The sequence below is a fragment of the Panthera uncia genome, assembly GCF_023721935.1.
Source record: "Panthera uncia isolate 11264 chromosome C1 unlocalized genomic scaffold, Puncia_PCG_1.0 HiC_scaffold_4, whole genome shotgun sequence".
NCBI lineage: Eukaryota > Metazoa > Chordata > Mammalia > Carnivora > Felidae > Panthera > Panthera uncia.
In genome coordinates this window covers 13,749,926-13,769,262 of record NW_026057585.1, presented here as the reverse complement: position 1 = coordinate 13,769,262, position 19,337 = coordinate 13,749,926, and the positions used below count along the sequence as shown (strand labels likewise).

The window sequence follows — 19,337 nt, the reverse complement described above, 5'->3', positions numbered from 1 at the left end:
CTGAAATTATATACCAAGTAACAAAGCCTAAAATATGTAACATTAGCTCCACAAAGGAGGTCAGATGTCAGGAGGCATAGACACAGGTATTATGGGCAAGAAAGCTGATGTCTTTTGATATGCAGAATCCTAACATTTTCTCTCTTTCATTCCAGACTTTTGTCTTTATTTTTTATTTTCAGCTCCTCTCCAGGCCTTTGGATTATTGGCTAATTTAATTTTCCTAGCATTACCCAACTGGTACACTGAGAATGTTTAAACAGACTCCCTCTTGTAGCCATTCCCCCTCTAGATGTCCTGGCTCCATACTCCTCAGGACCTAAACTCCAGCATGTACTGCTTTGCAGAATTCTGGCCCTGAAAGGAGAATTACAGACAGTTGGCAAATTTAGAAATGTGAAGTTTTAAAGTACATTTATGTTACAAAACAATGGCTTTATTGGCATTGTTTACCAGTGGAGTGTTCAGCAGTAACACTCATAACCCATTTCAACAACAATCAAGAAGTTGACATTAGCCAGAACCCAGTTTGGTAACATAAAATCATTGTACCTCCAGATACCGTTTCTCCCTCTTGGAACCTCCTAGCTTCTCTCAAGTTCATGTCATCAGATTCTACCATCCACTATCCCTCAGCTTGTGTCATCCACAGACGTTGAGAGATACTCCCCTAGAATTTTAACACTTATGGTCTAACGTGTGTCTCGATACCTCTTTCCTCACTACTCCTGCCACGATTCTTAGTGATTCCAGTATCCACTGACCAATGTTTCCAACACTCAGGACTCTCAATTTCTTGATCTCCTGGCCACCAGTGGTTTTTCCCTCCACCCGACCTCAGCTGCCGATTCCAACGTTTGCATCCAAGAACTGGCCATTATCCGTAACTGAAATTTCTCCGCAGCTTCCATTTCAAACATCCCATTCTCTAATTACCAACGCCCAAATTTTCTCCTTGCTTTCCTCTAATACCCTTGCCAACAATTCTTTGACTCCACTGGGGCCTCCTATCTGTTGTCCCTGCCAGCTCTTCACTCTCCACGGCACCCCCTTCAGCCTCACTTCCTTGGCTGCCACAGTCTGATATCATGCGTCATTTCCTCATAAACGCCCTCCTTTCCCTTCCTGCAGTCTCTCTCCATCATACTTGCCTAGGTATTTCCTAGTCCTAGTTGGATACAACCCTCAGCCTTCTCTGTTACTGAGCACCAGTGGCTGGACATGACTGGAGAAAATTTACGATCATGCTGACTGGCGTCTCTTAAACTCATGACCATAAACCTCCGGAACCCGGGGCTCATGTGAACCTGAGAGCTAGTGCCCTTACAACCTCACCCTCGCCCAGCCCTGGGGGATGCCGGAGTGCTCCGTTCCCGTCTCCCCTCCAGATATGTCCTGAATTCAGGCAAGGGGCACTTCTCTTCCTTCATCTCCCAGTTCATTGGATGTGGCTGCCCCAGAAGAGGGTGTGACTTTGACTTTTTTTGCCAAGGGCAAGTCTGAGAGACTGAGCCTGAGCCGTGATCACAAACACTCCCTACAGCCAGAGGGATGAGTGCTCGCTTTGCTGTAGCCTAGCGCTCCTGCTCCTCAGGTCCTTTGCCCTTCTTTTGCCCTCTGCCTGGCATACTCTTTTCCTAGGTTTCCGAAGGGCTCATCCTCACTTCCCAGAGGCTCTGCTCCAGCGCCTCATTGTCAGAGAAGTCTTCCCTGACCACAGTAAATAAACTCTACACCTCAATATTCTTTCTTGTTGCTCTGCTTTATTTTTCTTCATAACATTTGGCAACAACCAAAATATTAGACATTTATTACTTTAGCTGCCTATTTTGGTCTTTTCCTACTAGAGTGTATGCTCCATGAGTATAGGGCTTTGGCTTGTTAATGTTTATATCCCCAGGGTCTAGAATAGATCTTGGTATACAGTAAGTAATCAATATATCCTTGTTGAATGCACAAAAAAAAAAATGCCTTGAATTCAAAGTAGCCAACTTGTAGAAGGCAGAGTAGTTTAGGGGAAGGATCTCAGAGTGTTAGAGTTAGACTGGTTTTTTTTTTTTTTTTTTTTTTTTTTTTTTTTAGTGTTTTTATTTTTGAGAGAGAGAGAGAGATAGAGAGAATGCAAGTGGGGGAGGGGCAGAGGGAGAGGGAGACAGGCACCCTAGGTGCTCCCTGGACTGCTTTTTTGTAAAAAAAATTTTTTTTAATGTTTATTTATTTCTGAGACAGAGAGAGACAGAGCATGAGTAGGGGAAGGGCAGAAGAAGAGGGAGACGCAGAATTCGAAGCAGGCTCCAGGCTCCAAGCTTTCAGCACAGACCCCGACAAAGGGCTTGAACTCACAGACCGCGAGATCATGACCTGAGCCGATGTTGGACGCTCAACTGACTGAGCCATCCAGGCGCCCCCAAGACTGCTTTTTTAAACAACTTTATTGAGATATAACTCGGCTCTTCACTCAGCATAATTTTGCTGAAGTTCATCCAAGTTGCTGCGTGTATCAATAGTTTATTTATTATTCCTTCTTATTGCTGAGTAGTATTCCATGTTTCATCATTCATGGGAAAAGGTTTTTTTATGTTTCAGTATGAAGCAATACCATGTCTTAGTCATATTCAGGGAATACCTGTATCCTAGTAGCCACTTATGGTGTGCATCAAATAAACACTAAGGGACATACTTTTCGCAACTTATCTCTAAACATTGGAAACTTTTTCAACTCTCAAGTTTTCACAGTGGCAAAAACATGGGTTCAATTATGCCACAGCCAGATTCGTTAAAAAAAAAAACTAAAAACTTTCAAAATTAAGATTCCTATTAACCTTAAATAGTTCACTGGCCTCTTTAAGAAAGAAAATGTTGGTATCTTTGAAATTAAGTTTACAAAAAGAGAAAAGAAATTCTGGTAACTCCAGGAGAACTTATACCTGCTGGAAAACTATGAACTGTCTTGTAATAAAAGCTTTCTGCTTGATGTATGAGCTCATTTAAACAGGAATTAGAACAATCCCAGGTTTCTGGTAAGATGGGACACATATAAAAAGATCCACTCTCAGATTAATAGAACTGGATGGCAATTTTCAAAAAAACAAACAAACAAACCTTTGCAGGGTCATGCATCATTGTTAGAGGAGCTAGATTTTTTTTTTAATGTTTTATTTCTTTCTGAGAGACAGAGAGAGAGAGAGAGAGACAGAGTGGAGCAGGGGAGGGACAAAGAATAGGGAGACACAGAATCTGAAGCAGGCTCCAGGCTCCTAGCTGTCAGCACAGAGCCCGACGCAGGGCTTGAACCCACAAACCATGAGATCATGACCTGAGCCAAAGTCAGATACTCAACTGACTGAGCAACCCAGGCACTGCTCCTCTTTCTTTCTTTTTTTAAAAAAATTTTTTAATGTTTTAGAGGAGCTATTGTTTCATAAATAAAAAGGAATCATACAGTTTTTCCCCTCACGAAATGCTCTTCCTTTACTTTCAAACAAAACAAACCCCAACTATCTCCTAGGCTCAGCTCCAAACCCTTCTCTACAATTCTTCTAAACACACAGCCCACTGTTCTTTCTCCAACTCATGACATCTGTGAGACAGCACTTCTCATGTACTGCCGCGTGAAAATTCTATTTGAGATTCTTATAGCTGAGCATCTACACTGAGTTCCAAGTTTCTATCTGTTGTTTATTGCCAGCTTGTTTATAAGAGCAAAATAAACCTGGGAGCATCTTAAACTCCTATAATGTAGCATTTGGTACATAAATTATAATTAGCACTAAAGAATGATAATATAGGCATGTAATTAATGTTGTAGAAAGATGTTCACAGAACATACTAATGTCTATTATTGTATTGTCACTGTCAAGCACAAAAAACAAGCATTTTCTGTATATGAAATTATGACAATAACAACAAAATATACATAAAGGAGAGAAATTAAAAAGCAATCCAGGGTTATGTATTTTCCCTTTCTTTTTATTTTCTATTTATTTGGATTTTTTCCCCCAAAAGTTTAGTGATAAACATGAGCAATAAAAACAATAGCCAAAAAAAATAATGCTTGTTTGTTAATTTTTATTTAGTTTTGAAGGAGAGAGAGAGAGAGAGAGAGAGAGAGAGAGAGCATGAGTGGGGGAGGGACAGAGAGAGAGGGAGACACAGAATCCGAAGCAGGCTCCAGGATCTGAGCTGTCAGCACAGAGCCCGATGTGGGGTTTGACGAGCTGTGAGATCATGACCTGAGCTGAAATCGGATGCTTAACCAACTGAGCCACCTAGGTGCCCCTCACCCCAATGCTACTTTGAATATTTGTGTGGAAGTTTTTGTATGGACATATGCTTTACTTTTTCTTTTCTTTTAATTTTTTAAAAGTTTATTTCCTTTGAGAGAGACAGAGACGGCATGAGGGAGGGAGGAGCAGAAGGAGAGGGAGAGAGAGAATCCCAAGCAGGTTCCTCATGCTGTCAACACAGGGCCCAATGTGGGGCTCGATCTCACCACCGTGAGATCACGACCTGAGCCAAAATCAAGAGCCGAACACTTAACCAACTGAGCCACCCAGGTGCCCTGCTCATTTTTTTTATTGAGTTGTTAGTTTTCTTATTAGGTTTTGAGAGTATATACATACATACATATACATTTTTTTAACGTTTTAATTAAAAATTAAATATGTGATTTGCAAATATTTCCCCCCAGTCTGTGGTTTGTCTTTTTATTCTCTTAATAGTGCAGAACTACTTGATTTTATGAAGTCCTATTTATCAATTTTTTAAATGGATCATGCTTTCAGTGTGGTATCTAACAAATCTTTGCCTAATCTATGGTCACAAAGATTTTTCTTTTCTTTTTTTCTTCTAGAAGTGTTACAGTTTTAGGTGTTATATTTAGGTCCATAATCCATTTTGAGTAATTTTTTATGTGGTGTAAGGTATGGATCAAATGTAATGTTTTTTGCGTATGGTTATTTAATCATTCCAGTATCGTTTATTGAAAAGACTACCCTTTCTCTCTTGGATTGCCTTTTTGCCTTTGTTGAAAATTAATTGCCTATCCATGTGTGGATCTATTTTTGGACTCTCTACACTGTACTATTGATCTATTTTGTTCCATTGACGTATCTGATTTGATGCCAATCCTTGTAATTATTTAATCCTGTCTTAATTATTGTGGTTTCATAATAAGCTGAAGTTGGGGGTGGTAAATCCACTCCATTTTACTCTATTTTGGACAGAAGCAGATGTCAGAGCGATGAGTTTTAGCCTCAGATCCACCATTTAATACTTGTGTGATTCCATACGAGTCAATTAACAATGTTTATTACTCATTTGCATATTTTTTATTATTAGAATTGAATATTACAGTGTTTGGATTAAATGCTTATCAAGAGTTTGAACTAGATGATGGCTCTGGAAATAAGAAGTGCTGGAACTACAGGGTGGTGCTGTGGATACATGAATGGTATTCATTCAGGGTATCTTTCTCTGCACAGGGACATCCTCCTGCCCTTCCATCTTTTTATTTATTTATTTATTTATTTATTTGGGGGGAGAATACAATCAGGGGAGAGGCAGAGAGAGGGGCTAGAGAGGATCCTAAGCTGGTTTTGCGCCGACAGGAGTGGGCCTGATGTGGGGCTTGAACTCACGAACCGCGAGGTCATGACCTGTGCTGAAGTCAGGTGTTCAACTAACTGAGCCACCCAGGTACCCCCCTCCACTTTTTTAAAGATATGATTGACATATAACGTTGTGTAAGTTTGAGGTGTACGATGTGTTGGTTTGGTACATTAATATATGGCAATATGATTACTATGATAGCATTAGTTAACACCTCTATCACATCATACACTCATCATTGTTGTATGCGTTATGAACAATTAAGATTTAGCAACTTCGAAGTTCTTTAATACAATATTATTGACTATAATCACTATATTGTCCATTATATTTCCAACACTATTAAGTTTATATCCTTTTTTTATGTTTATTTATTTATTTAGAGAGAGAGAGAGAGAAAGCAGAGGAGGGACAGAGAGAGAGAGAGAGAGAGAGAGAGAGAGAGAGAATTCCAAGTAGGCTCTGCATTGTCAGCACGTGGGGCTCGAACCTAGGTTGAGATCATGACCTGAGCCGAAACCAAGAATTGGACACTTAACCGACTGAGACACCCAGGCGCCCTGTAAGTTTATACCCTTAAACAACATCTCCCCGATTCTTCTGCCCCTCAGGCCCCTGACCTTTCATCCTAGATATTGAAGCTTTGCAGCAAATTGCTCCTGACAGCAGAACTGATCACTTTGTATTGCAAAAACCACAATAAGAACAACAAATAAAGATGAAAAAGAATGAATAAAACCGGTCAGGATCCCCCAGTTTAAGATGATCATTCCCTTATATCAATAGTTTTCTATACAGCTTTGTAAAATTTTATTTAGAAAAAAAATTTTTAGGGGCACCTGGCTGGCTCAGTCGGAAGGGCATGCGACTCTTGATCTTGGGTTTGTGAGTTCGAGACCCAAGTTGGGTGTAGCAATTACTTTAAAAAAAGCTTAAAAAAAAAAAGTCTTTTAAAGAAAAAGAGAACATTCTACATATACCTCGGAACACAGATTACAGTAGTTTTTTGGCCAGTTTGGTGTGGTTTTTCAACTCTTCTTTTTTTCAGTCTTCGAAACACCTGTCCCTGCCAGCCTCCAGGTGCCCCCAGTTACGAGTCTGCTCGCACTAAAGGGGAGGAGCTACTTCCCAGAATCTGCTCCTAACGTTGCTGCCCAACAGCCCAGCCACCGGCAGTGCTGCCCTCCTGGGGACCAAAGAGGACCCTGATCACTCTGCTGTGTGCCATGTGAGTCTTATATTCACCAGGATGGCTGGCAGACCCAAGAAATGTTTGTCTTTCATTGGATTCAGCCTTATCTGTCTTAAAATGGTGAGTTCACAATTCCAACCCACCTGCAACTATTTAGGGGGGAACAAAGACATTTATTATCTCTCTCTCTGTCTCTGTCTCTCTCTTTTTGAGAGATTAGTGGGTGGGGAGATAGAAAACAAAATAGTTTTGGACCATACCAAGATTGTATATGCTTGCATGTTTGAAATTTAATGCAATTTACTAGAGAAAGAAAACAAGATTATCATTATATTTTAAGAACAAAGATTTCTGAAAAATCTGTCAACAGCTACTGACTTAGTTCAATAGGCAGATTCAGGGAGAAAAATGAAATAGTAATGTGATCTGTTTCCAGCCTCTAAATTCTATTTAGGATTCCTTTGGGGTAGATTTGAGTTTGGGAAATAATTTGTGCAAATAAATGCTCTGTATGGATTCAGATATTGCTCACATTACGAATGAAAATGTTGTGATACACTTATTACTGTTCCGATTTATGTTTTGCATTTCCCCAAGTGGTATTTTTCTTCATGGTTCTAATTTTTGTAAACTTTCCTTTTCAGGTTGCTTCAGCAAATACAGGTAAAAGTTTTTAAAACGCAAGTTTTCCCTCCCCATGTTTGATTTTAATTTCCACTGTTAATTCTTGGGCTACCCTGAAATAGAAAAGCTATCTCGGAAAAATATTCAACATCTCCTGAGTGTTCACACTGTGAGTGTAACTGGTAAGACAAATACATGGACCAAACTTACAAGTCCTCATAAGATCTTCCTATTGAGTACTTAGATGTATAAAAAGTAATGTAGTGATGGATTTCTCAAATTCAGTTAGTCATTAGTAAAATATTATGGTGATTATCATTCTAGCCAAAGAAATAAAGTTTTAGCCACAAATAGTGAAAAGTCTAATTTATATAATTTTTCTTATTTGTATTCTGAAGAACTAGAGAAGAAAACTAGACATGTTTTTGAGTAAAAGCTTAGGATTCTCTACTTTTATAAGAAAGGATTTTACACTTGTAATAGTGCATCCTTAAAATACAGAAAATGAAAACTTAGGACTAGAAAAAGTCTTTTAAAAAAATTTTACCATCATTTTTGCTGAATAAATGACTAAAGCCAAGGATAATTTCTTTAGAGGAAATTTATAGTCAATGAGATTTCGATTATTTAGAGGACCCATGTAATATTGATCATATCACCAATAAGGTCTCATAGCAATTCAACGTAAATGAGAACAATTTTTATTTATTATTTTGTCTGCCACAGAAAAGGAAGTGCAATTAAGGCCATTTAAAAATTGGGCGGATTTTTAAAAAGATTTTTAAAAATTTTATTTTAGAAAGTGGGAGAGAGAGAGAGAGAGCGAGCATGAGCAGGAGAGAGAGGGGGAGAGGGGGAGGGTGGGACAGAGTGGGGGAGAGAGGTGGGAAGAGAGAAGGAGAGGGAGAGAGAATCTCAAGCAGGCTCAGGGTGGAGCCCCACACAGGGCTCAATTCCATGAACCTTAAGATCATGACCTGAGCCGAAATCAAGAGTTGGACATGTAAAAGACTGAGCCATTCAGGTGCCCCAAAGATTTTTATTTGAAAGTAATCTCTACACCCAATGTGGGGCTTGAACTCACAACCCTGAGATCAAGAGTCACATGCTCTATCAATTGAGCCAGACAGGTGCCTCAATTTTTAAAATGAAATAGGGGCACCTGGGTGGCTCAGTCAGTTAAGCATCTGGCTCTTGGTTTCCGCTCAGATCATGATTCCCATGGTTCACTAGTTTGAACCCTGCCTCAGCTCTGTGCTGACAGTGCAGAGCCTGCTTAGGGGTCTTTCTGCAGAGAGAGAGAACCCTCTCCCTCCCTCTCTCTCTGCCCCTCCCACTCTCTCTCAAAATAAATAAATAAACTTAAACAAAATAATAAAAATTTGACAGTGTTACAGATGGTTGACCCATAAAATCCGTGCATGTGCAATAAGTTTCCAAAAATTATCTCATGTTTTATTTGTATCCTTTACCTTATTCTTGAGAAACCTTCACGATCACCAGGAAGCAATGAAAAGGACTGGTTGGCCATATACAAAGTGACTTTTTTTTAGAAGTGGCCTTTGGGTGAACAAAGAACTAGAATAAAATCTACTTCTGTGTCCTTAGAAGGTCGCAGGAGACACTGAGCCCTCAGGGCGGGGCCATTTTTAGTCCCACACTATCCACAGTATTTGAGAGAAAGAATGGGGCAGGCTGAGATACCAATGATGCTATTAATTGATTCATCCTGGTTTTTCAATAAATGGCATGTGCTTTATTGATACTATGTAGGAGGTTCCATTTTGGGTGTGTGTATTATGATTCTCTTTGGGTTCTGGAATAGGCTTTTGTTTGTTTGTTTTTAATTTTTTTTTTTTTTTTTTTTTTGAGACAGGGAGAGACAGCATGAACGGGGGAGGGTCAGAGAGAGAGGGAGACACAGAATCTGAAACAGGCTCCAGGCTCTGAGCTGTCAGCACAGAGCCTGACGCGGGGCTCAAACTCACGGACCGTGAGATCATGACCTGAGCCAAAGTCGGACGCTTAACCGACTGAGCCACCCAGGCGCCCCTAAAAAAAATAGGCTTTTTATCTGTGTCTGGCCACTGGGACTGCCTGAGCTAATTTAGATCTCTATGAGTTGGTGGAATGCACAGATACTGAGAAGCAAAGGGTCTCTTTCACTTTTGACTGATCAGAGTGGTTGATTGCAAATCTAGAGAATAAAGTTATCTCTTTCGTCAGAGCAGTAAGTGGGCCAAACACAGAACTGAGAAAGAGGGGAGAACTCCTGTTAATTTATGGAGCCTTACACATCCCAGTCAGGCTTCTCATTTCTTTAAGGGAAGCATAGTACAGAGGTGTTGATCTTTCACTGCTGTTACTGGTCAGATCCCACCCAGTGAAGCAGGCAATCTGTCTCTCCTGTGCTTACCCCAGACTCCCCAGGATTTCACCTTCCAGCACTTGTCCATGGCAGTGCCATGTGGTCCGGCTCTTTTAAACCCAAAAATTGCTCATCCTAGTACACACACACACACACACACACACACACACTAGCCCTTTCCACCTATCAAAGCCCCCTCGCATGCAATATTTAACTTAATCCTCACAACAATCCTGAGATGTAGATATTTTACATTTCAAAGTAAATCTTAAGATGTAGAAATTATTGGAAAAGGAGTTGAGAGACACAACCAAGTTAGTTAGAGGAAAGAAGACTTATAACACAGGACAAATAGCTGATAGCAGAAAGGGGATGTTTGGGGGGTAGGGGAGGGGTGAAGAGGGGGGCCCTTGATGGGGCTGTCTATCCTGCCGTGGGGGAGACGGGACATGGGTGCTTCCTGCAGTCACCTTCTGCTGGCCAATGGCTAAGATGAGCAGGTCTGCGACTTTTCCCCAGCATATGTAACTTTCAGAGTTTTCTTTCGGTGGCAAAAGAGACAGTCCTGGGTGACGTTCAAGGAATGTCTGGCCAGTGCACAGTGGAGACTTTGTTCAGTCTTGCAGATTGGCTATTTCTGAGTTGCTGCCAAAGCCAACCCTCTGGGCTATTGGTGCAGAAAGAGAAGTTGTCTATGCACATAGGGATTTGGCAGGTGGGGGTCTGCCGAGGGGAGGGAGTCGATACCAGTAAATCACACATTTGGTCTATAGTTACTCTTTCTCCTCTTTGCCCTATAGTTTCGTTTTGCCCTTTAGTTTTGAAGTTGGTATATAGTGATTTTACCCGGCAAGTGAGGTACATTGAACATAAAAGGCTAAGAGCCAGTTCCAAACTTAAAACCGGCTATTTCTGTTTGACCTTTTCTTCCACTTGGACCTCCTACACCCAGGGCATCTTTGTGCCTGTGGAGTTTTACAATGTTGTAAATCTTGTTACCAGGCTGTATCTCTTACCCCTTACCCAAAGTGCAGGAATGCCTTATATAAACTCATGACATAAGCATTCATGTCCCACAGACAAACCATGGCCTGGTCCAGGTGAGGAGAGACCACGGCACCTCCTTCTTATGCTGGGGCAGATGTTTTGATGGAGAGTGGGAGAATAATGTTTATTTTTGTTTTATATAGAAGAATCTAAAAATGGTTCCACTCTGATAATATGAAAGAAAGTACGATAGAGCAATCGTAAAAAAAAGAGCTCAATGTTCCCTCTTCCTCCATTAGATTAGATATTTTGTGGGAAATGTGCAAGTGCACGAGATGGAGACATAGCCACAGCAGAGGTGAGACCCTGGCCTTCAGGTGGAGGCAGTGGAGCATAGGTGAGGGGCTGGGAGGGGAGATTGGTGGCAGCAGAGAAGGCCTGGGAATTCACAGAGTGCCAAACCAGTGTGGAAGCCTCTGGAATGAAGCCCCTCAATGACTCTCTCCTTCCTCTCAGAGTTCTTTCCCACAATCATTCCCTGCTTTTTTTTTTTTTTTTTTTTTTTTTTTAAGTAGGCTCTATCCCCAATGTGGGACTAGAGCTCACAACCCTGAGATCAAGGGTCGCATGCTCTACAGACTGAGCCAGGCAGGGGCCCCACTCTCCACTCTGATTTAACCCTTTGAAAAGTACAAAAAATACAAATTATCCCAGAGGCAACTGGGAAAAACCTCTTTGAAATCCCATTCTGAATGAGCAGTTTGAGCTTTCTGGCTCTCTTTTGGAGAGTAGCTTTGCATTTCTTTTTCTCTGTTTTGTCTTGATCTTGAAAATGAGGGCAGGGGCGCCTGGCTGGCTCAGTCAGGAGAGCATGCAACTCTTGATCTCAGAGTTGTAAGTTCGAGCCCCACATTAGGTGCAGAGATTACTTAAAATAAAATCTCTTAAAAAAAAAAAAGAAGAAAAAGAAAACGGTGAAAGAAGTAATCTTCATAGATATCCTAGCTAATGTACAACTTCAAAATCTCTTCCAGCTCCTGAAATACCCACTATTGATCAGGCATATTCAAAAATCAGCACCAGCATCACTGTGGAATGGGCCACAGTGCCAGGGGCCACCAGTTATCTCCTCACGGCTGAAGATGGAGGCACTGTCATTGAAACCATGGTGGCCAATTCCCCAGGCACTGTGACAGGCCTGAAGGCTGCAACCTTGTACCAAATCACTGTCAGATCCGTCAGTGCCACTGGGAGAAGCCCAGCATCGCTTCCAAAGCAGGCAAAGACAGGTAGCTGGATACTTGTCCTCTGTCGGGCTATTGTTTGTGACCTGGATCCGTTATACTCAGGCTGCAAGTACATGATATAATTTTGTGTCATTTGAGTGCCTATGATTCAGGGCCCAGAGGTGAAAGCCACCAAATGTTTTAGGAATTCAGATATCTGTGGAGGTGGTGGTATTTAAATTCCAGATGCTTTGGAAAATAAAACCCGTTTTGGGCGTCTTTACAAACATCCCTGCTTTTAAGGGCACCTGGGTGACTCGGTTAAGCATCAGACTTCGGCTCAGGTCATGATCTCACAGTTAGTGAGTTCGAGCCCCACATTGGGTTCTTGGTTGACAGCACAAAGCCTGCTTCAAATTCTCACTCCTCTCTCTCTGCTCCTCTGCCCCTTTTCAAAATAAGCAAATAAACATAAAAATTTTCTAAAAAAATATTATAAACCATCATTTCCCCATATTATAATTACAGAGATATTTTATATAATTTCTTACAAACCTCCAGTTGAAAGTCATGCCTAATGTTAGAATTATTCTGTTCCCCATTCCTTTGCTGAGTCATTTATGATTAATACACATTTAGATAGTCACATTATTTATACATATATATTATATATTTTATTATTTTATAATAATGTGTATTATAATACACATTATTTTTTGTTTATTTATTTATTTTAATGTTTATTTATTTTTGAGACAGAGAGAGACAGAGCATGAATGGGGGAGGAGCAGAGAGAGAGAGGGAGACACAGAATCCAAAGTAGGCTCCAGGCTCTGAGTTGTCAGCACAGAGCCCAACACGGGGCTCGAACTCACGGACCATGAGATCGTGACCTGGGCCGAAGTCGGACGCTTAACCAACTGAGCCACCCAGGCACCCCTATTTATTTATTTTTGAGAGAGAGAGCGCAAGTGGGGAGGGTCAGAGAGAGAGGAGACAGACTCCCAAGCAGGTTCCGTGCTGTCAGCTTGGAGCCCAGTGTGGGACTCAAACTCACCAACTTCAAGGTCATGACCCAAGCCAAAAGCAAGAGTTGGACGCTTAACCGACTGAGCCACCCAGGTGCCCCTAGATAGCCATTATTTAATGGAACTCTACCTACCGTAAATCCTTTTGCAAAGCAAATAATTATTTCATAATATGGATGATCAACCTCCAATTACTTATTTCTAAATCTGAATTATCCTCTATTGGAGTTTCCTAACGCAAATGCATGTGTTTTTGTCTTCATAGTGTTGGCTGCACCAATTCTAGAAGTAAGCTCTCCAAGTCCAGACTCTATTCTTGTACAGTGGGAAGCTGTATATATGGCAATTGGATTCTCTGTGTCCATTATGCGAGCCAATGGTTTGGGTAGAATATGGAAAGAGAATACCACAAACACCTCCTTGACATTCACCAGGTTAGATGCTGGGACTCTCTACACCATAAAGGCCTATGCGTGGAATGCCAATGGAACCCCTGGGGACGACTCCACCTGCAATCAGAGAACAAGTAAGGACTTCCCAGCTCAGTCTCAAGCAATCTCCCTTTTGATTAATGAGAGGCTATGCATCGTAGCCGTTGGAAGCGGGTGTTAACTGATAAGTACAGAGCAGCTGGCAGTAGATATTTAAATTTATTATGAGTTTATTTATAGTGCGGTAGTTTAAATGCTGACTGCCTGTATAAAGAAATGCTGCTCAGAATACACAGAGCATGGCTTCTCCGTCTCTGATATCTAACTTATTTCAAGCATACACGTGCCGTATCACACAACAGGAGATGATTTTTGCTAGGTTTATGAGTCTCCCCGACCCTTCCTAGCTTCAGACCAACAGCATAAACAGAAAGAACTGGGACAAACAGGAATTCATTTTATTCAGTAGCCATTTAGTGAGTGTGAGCCAACTTTGAGCGAGCATTGCTCTAGAGATCCAGCAGCAAATGAAACAAAGTTCCTGTTGTTAGGGTACTTTATGCTGTGGTGGGAATCAGAATTTCAGATATATTGCCCCAAACCTCAGCTTAGGCCTGCTCAGGGGATCCTACTGCATGATACATGGAAACCCAAACCGATCTGCTGGAGTAAGCCAAAAAGAATGAGAGGGAGAGGGAGGGAAGGAGAAGGATTTTTTTTTCTCTTGAGACACTGTAAGCCACCCACTGACAATGTGGCCTAATGCCAGACTCTCACCAACCAGATAAGCTGTTTCATCCCTTGGAGAGGACCAAGGAAAGGGAGGAAAGAAACCAGAGCTGTTCTTTCCAACATATCCTAAGTTTGGAGGGTGGGATGGAAGCCCCATTATCTGTGAGTCAAGACAGAAATTCAGGGAGAAAGGGTGTGCCTTTTGTAATACTTCTCTAGAGTGACATCATAGCAAGGTGGCCTTAAGGTGATTCTTGATGGGCCTGGTGAATCAGGATGTCTGTGATAAACCAGTCTCCCCCGGCCCTTTTCTATGCATTCATTCATTCTTTCTTTCCACAAACGTTAACTGAGGGCCCACTATGTACTGGGCATCATTTAGCTGATGGGGACACAAAATCAATTAAAGTGTAATCCCTACACTTGGAGAACTGATTGTGTCTTAGGGGAGACCAATGCATAAATCAGTGGTTACAGTTCAGTGTAACAAGTGCTTTGAGAGAAGGATTTGCAGGCACAGAGTGGTATGAGAGGAAACCTCTCCATCAGGCTGGGGTCAGGGACAGCCACCTCCAAAGGTGACTGTTTTCTTAAAGCTTTCCTTTTTCATTTGTTTCCCATGTTTAAACATATTTTAGAGTATTGGGGCGCCTGGGTAGCTCAGTCAGTTGAGTGTCCAACTTCGGCTCAGGTCATGATCTCCCAGTTCACGGGTTCGAGGCCCACATCTGGCTCTGTGCTAACAGCTAGCTCAGAGTCTGGACTGAGACAGAGTCAGTCTCGGATTCTGTGTCTCCCTCTCTCTCTCTGTCCCTCCCGTGCTCGCTCACTCTCTCTCTCAAAAATAAATAAAACATAAAAAAAAATTTTTTTTTAATTTTTTAGAGTATAGATTTAGCCTCTCTATTAGTTTGCTAGGGCTGTCTTAACGAAGTGCCACAAACCTACTTAAACAACACAAATTTGTTGTCTCCCATTTTGGAGGCCAGAAGTCTGACATCAAGGTGTCAGCACAATTGGTTCCTTCTCAGGACTATGAGGGAAGGATTTGTTCCAGGCCTTTCTCCTTGGCTTATAGATGGTGCCCTTCATAATCACATGGCATTCTACCTGGAAGTGTATGCCTATGTCCAGATTTCCTCTTTTTATTTTTTAATTAGTTAATTAATGCTTCATGAATTTGCATGTCATTCCTTATGCAGGGGCCATGCTAATCCATATCATTCCAATTTTATTATTAAAAAAAATTTTTTTTGATGTTTATTCATTTTTGAGAGAGACAGAGACAGAGCATGAACAGGGGAGGGGCAGAGAGAGAGAGACACAGAATCCGAAGCAGGCTCCAGGCTCTGAGCTCATCACAGAGCCTAACATGGGGCTCCAACCCACCAACTGTGAGATCATGACCTGAGCTGAAGTTGGATGCTTAACCAACTAAGCCACTCAAGCGCCCCATGTATCATTCCAGTTTTAGTATATGTGTTGCCAAAGCAAGCACAAAATTTTCTCTCTTTCTAAGGACACCAGTCTTATTGGATTAGGGCCCACCCTAATGATCTCATCTGCACTAATTGCATCTACTATGACCCTGTTTTCCAATAAGATGACATTTTGAGGTACTAGGGGTTAGGGCTTCAACATATGAATTTTGAGGGGACTCAATTCAACCCCCCAGCAACCCCCAATACTGTACTCATTTTTCCTGGTTCTCCCATCCCCCATGTGGAAAGAGCTGGTTGTCCTAAAATACTGCAGGTTACTTTTACTAGCCTTGAACCCAGAATTACTTCAGAGCAGAACTGCCTCTGCAGGTAAGCTAACCAGGAAGCAGGGGAAGGGTCCTGTAGGACCTCGAAGGCCTATAGGAGAAACATGGCAGGGATGTGCCCTGTAGAGGATGAGTTGAGTCCCTGTTTCCTCAAACAGGGCCTTGCCTGTATAACCCACGTGTGTCTAGAAGTTGCTGGTTTCTGCTCATATGCTATGCAAGCAGTTCTCTAATGCCTTCCAGGTGGGCCTCATTACAGCACAGATCCGCAACACAAAAAGATACTTCTCAAGCTTTCTCAAAAGGATAACCCTGAAAAGAGGAAGGCATATTTCTAAGAACGTAGAGGGAAGTTTTTGGAGACACTAAAATGACTGCTCTAATATATGACCATCACACTTGATACTTTCCTTTCTTCCCTTTGATTTCGAATGGAATGAAATTCTGCTCTTCTAGAATCAGTTATGACCTAAAAACACTTACAGAAAAAGTCTTAGCAGGTGTCAGAAGTAAAGAAGGGAACGGTGTCTGGCTGTCTCAACTAGTAGAGCATATGAGTCTTGATTTCAGAGTTGTAAGTTCAAGCCCCATGTTGGTGTAGAGATTACTTAAAAATAAAATCTTAAAAAAAAAAAGTAGGGGTGCCTGCCTGGCTCAGCTGGTTAAGCATCCAACGCTTGATCTCAGCTCAGGTCTCGATCTCAGGGTCGTGAGTTTAAGCCCTACATTGGGCTCTGTGCTGGACATAGAGCCTATTTAAAAAAAAAAAAAAAAAGTAAAGAAATGATATTGTTGAAGCTACTCCGTTCAGCTTCATCTTTCGATAATAGAATATTTGACCTACCACTTAAGAATAACATATCCGTAGGGCCCTTTTAGCCCTTCACATTTATAATCTCATTTAATTATTCAATTACTTGTTGAGTGTGTGTTCACTGATTCATTCAGTGAATGAATAAATGCTTATTTAGCACCTAATATGTGTTAGGGACTGATCTTATTAGATCCATTTTACATACATTAAAAAAAAAAGTAAATAACATATTAAATAACATGGATAAGGTCGGATAGCTAGTTATGAGTTTGCATAGTCAACGGCAGATGTGTTACCCTAAGTCCCGATTTTATGCTCTAAACGCTTGCAATTATCCTTCTATCGTGGTATGTCATCCTCCAAGCTCTGCAATGTTGTTAGGCCAAATCTTACTTGGATTTTCGAGGCTACTGCAAAATCTTAATTGTTTCTCAAATATCTAGGTCCTCGTGCCCCTGCCAGCATTCAAGTCTCTCTTGACGGTGGGGCTCTGAAGGCTTCTGTTTCATGGGCCCCAACGGAAGGAGCTTTCAACTATACCGTGATGGCTTTGAGTGACTCTTCGGAGCTGAGCTGTAGTACGACTCTCAGTGCCTGTACTATCTCCTCCCTACAGTGTGGGACTGAGTACCTAATTTCAGTTTTAGCAAGTAATGATGCTGGGTCTAGCAAGTCAACTTCATCAGAGGCCCTAAAAACTGGTATGTAAGCAAGAGTGACTGTGGGGCTGGCAAGCCAGTGTGACTGCCATAAGGGAAACAAATAACCACCTGATAATGTTGATGATGTTCCAGAACATTCTAGAAGCCTGATCTAAATGAAAGCATTGAATGGGACATTCTAAGGAGTTTTAATGTGATAGTAAAACTGGATATCACACATTGGAAAAAGCACATCTTTGAAAATTAGGAGTCCTGGCTCCTATTCTGTTCTTTCATTAATTGATTTTCTTTATACTTTGTAAAGCTGTAAAAATTCTAGGATCCAGTTGGAGTTATACATAGGTTTAACTGTGCAGTACACACAATGGCCTCTTCCTTACGTCATGTTTTACAGACCTATGCTGGGAGGGAGCTATTTTTTAAATAAAGGTGGGCAGTCTATAATTCTGAGTATGTGTTTAAATATCTTCCTATTTTCATCTTATCAGAAAAATGAAGGCTTACATATGTGGAGGTTTACTCCTCTGTTTAGAAACATTTATGTGTTTTGGTGATGGGAACTAACATTTAGTGAAGACCTACTATGTACCAGGCACTATAAATACATCATTTTATTTATCTTTCATGACAACTCAATGATGTAGGCTCTATTATTTCCTTTTTCAGATAAAAAAAAATTTAGGTCTGAGAGTGATGTAATTTTTCCAAAGTCACACCAATAATAAGCATTAGAGCTAGGATTCAAGCCCAGGTTTGCCTGATTTTAGCCCTCTAAGCCAAAGAAAATGTAGATAATCACAATAATGTCCACTTTACCCAACAGAGAGAACTATGTCATCCTGTGTTTAAAAGGCTTCTGAACAGAGAGGAAAAGAGCCATCACCAAGCTGATGCAGTGTATTTTACAGGAAAAAATAAGCCAAGCCCTCAGATACACAGTTTCTTTTTTTTTTTTTTTACTTTTTTAAAAGTTTATTTATTTATTGAGAGAGGAAAGAGGAGAGAGGAGACAGAGAGAGAATCTCAAGCAGGTCCCATGTTGTCGGCACAGAGCTCAACATGGGGCTGGGTCTCACGAACTGTGAGATCAAGACCTGAGCTGAAATCAAGAGTGGGACACTTAACCAACTGAGCCACCCAGGAGCCCAGATGCACAATTTCTTATAGTTATGTTAAATTAAGGTCACTGATAGCAAACCTGGTGATTTGGCTTCTCTTTTGACAGTTATAATTTGCTGCAGACAGCCTATTAGAAATGGTTATGAGGTTGGAATAGCTGAGAGTGAAGGGAAAGATAAGAATACACTTTCAAAAGCATAGCAGATCCAAGTTAGTCATTTAATGCAGGAGAGAACCCTCCAGTGTTTCCCAATCTTGGAGGCACATTAAGAGCATCTGGGGAGCTTTTTAAAAATCCACCTAAGATCAACTAAATCAGAGCTTCTGGGAGTGGAGTCTGGTATGACTAGTTTGTAAAAGCTCCTCACTTAATTCTAATGTGCAGCCAGGGTAAAGTGCCACTGAAATAATTCTGCATGTTTGCAGTTGGGTGGCATCAGTTTGCGTATAAAACAATCAGTCATGGGACGCCTGGGTGGCTCAGTTGGTTAAGCGTCCAACTTACGGCTCAGGTTATGATCTCACGGTTTGTGAGTTCGAGCCCCGCATCGAGTTCTGTGCTGACAGCTCAGAGTCTGGAGCCTGCTTCGGATTCTGTGTCTTCCTCTCTCTCTGCCCCTCCCTCGCTTGTTTGTTCTCTGTCTCTCAAAAATAAGTAGACATTAAAAAAATTGTAAAACAATCAGTCATGATCATGGGAAGAGCCCAACTTACCAATAAAAGAACTATGTTTCGAAAGTGCTATGTGTTTCCTGGGTCCCAGAATTGTGAAATAT

At 41.3% G+C, this 19,337-nt stretch overlaps 1 protein-coding gene and 1 pseudogene across 1 annotated transcript in view; one reads left to right on the top strand and one right to left on the bottom strand.

The window, feature by feature from the left end:
• Nucleotides 1-6,822: 6,822 nt before the first annotated feature.
• The window catches only part of FNDC7 (fibronectin type III domain containing 7), a 28,941-nt gene continuing 16,426 nt past the window's right edge, over nt 6,823-19,337 (top strand). Inside the window, exons 1-5 of the mRNA XM_049616669.1 lie at nt 6,823-6,922; nt 7,447-7,465; nt 11,816-12,070; nt 13,301-13,561; nt 17,224-17,481. Coding sequence (XP_049472626.1) covers nt 6,860-6,922; nt 7,447-7,465; nt 11,816-12,070; nt 13,301-13,561; nt 17,224-17,481 — 856 coding nt within the window. The 5' untranslated portion in view covers nt 6,823-6,859. The remainder of the gene's footprint in view (nt 6,923-7,446; nt 7,466-11,815; nt 12,071-13,300; nt 13,562-17,223; nt 17,482-19,337) is intronic.
• On the bottom strand, nt 15,355-15,450 carry LOC125913806 (uncharacterized; annotated as a pseudogene).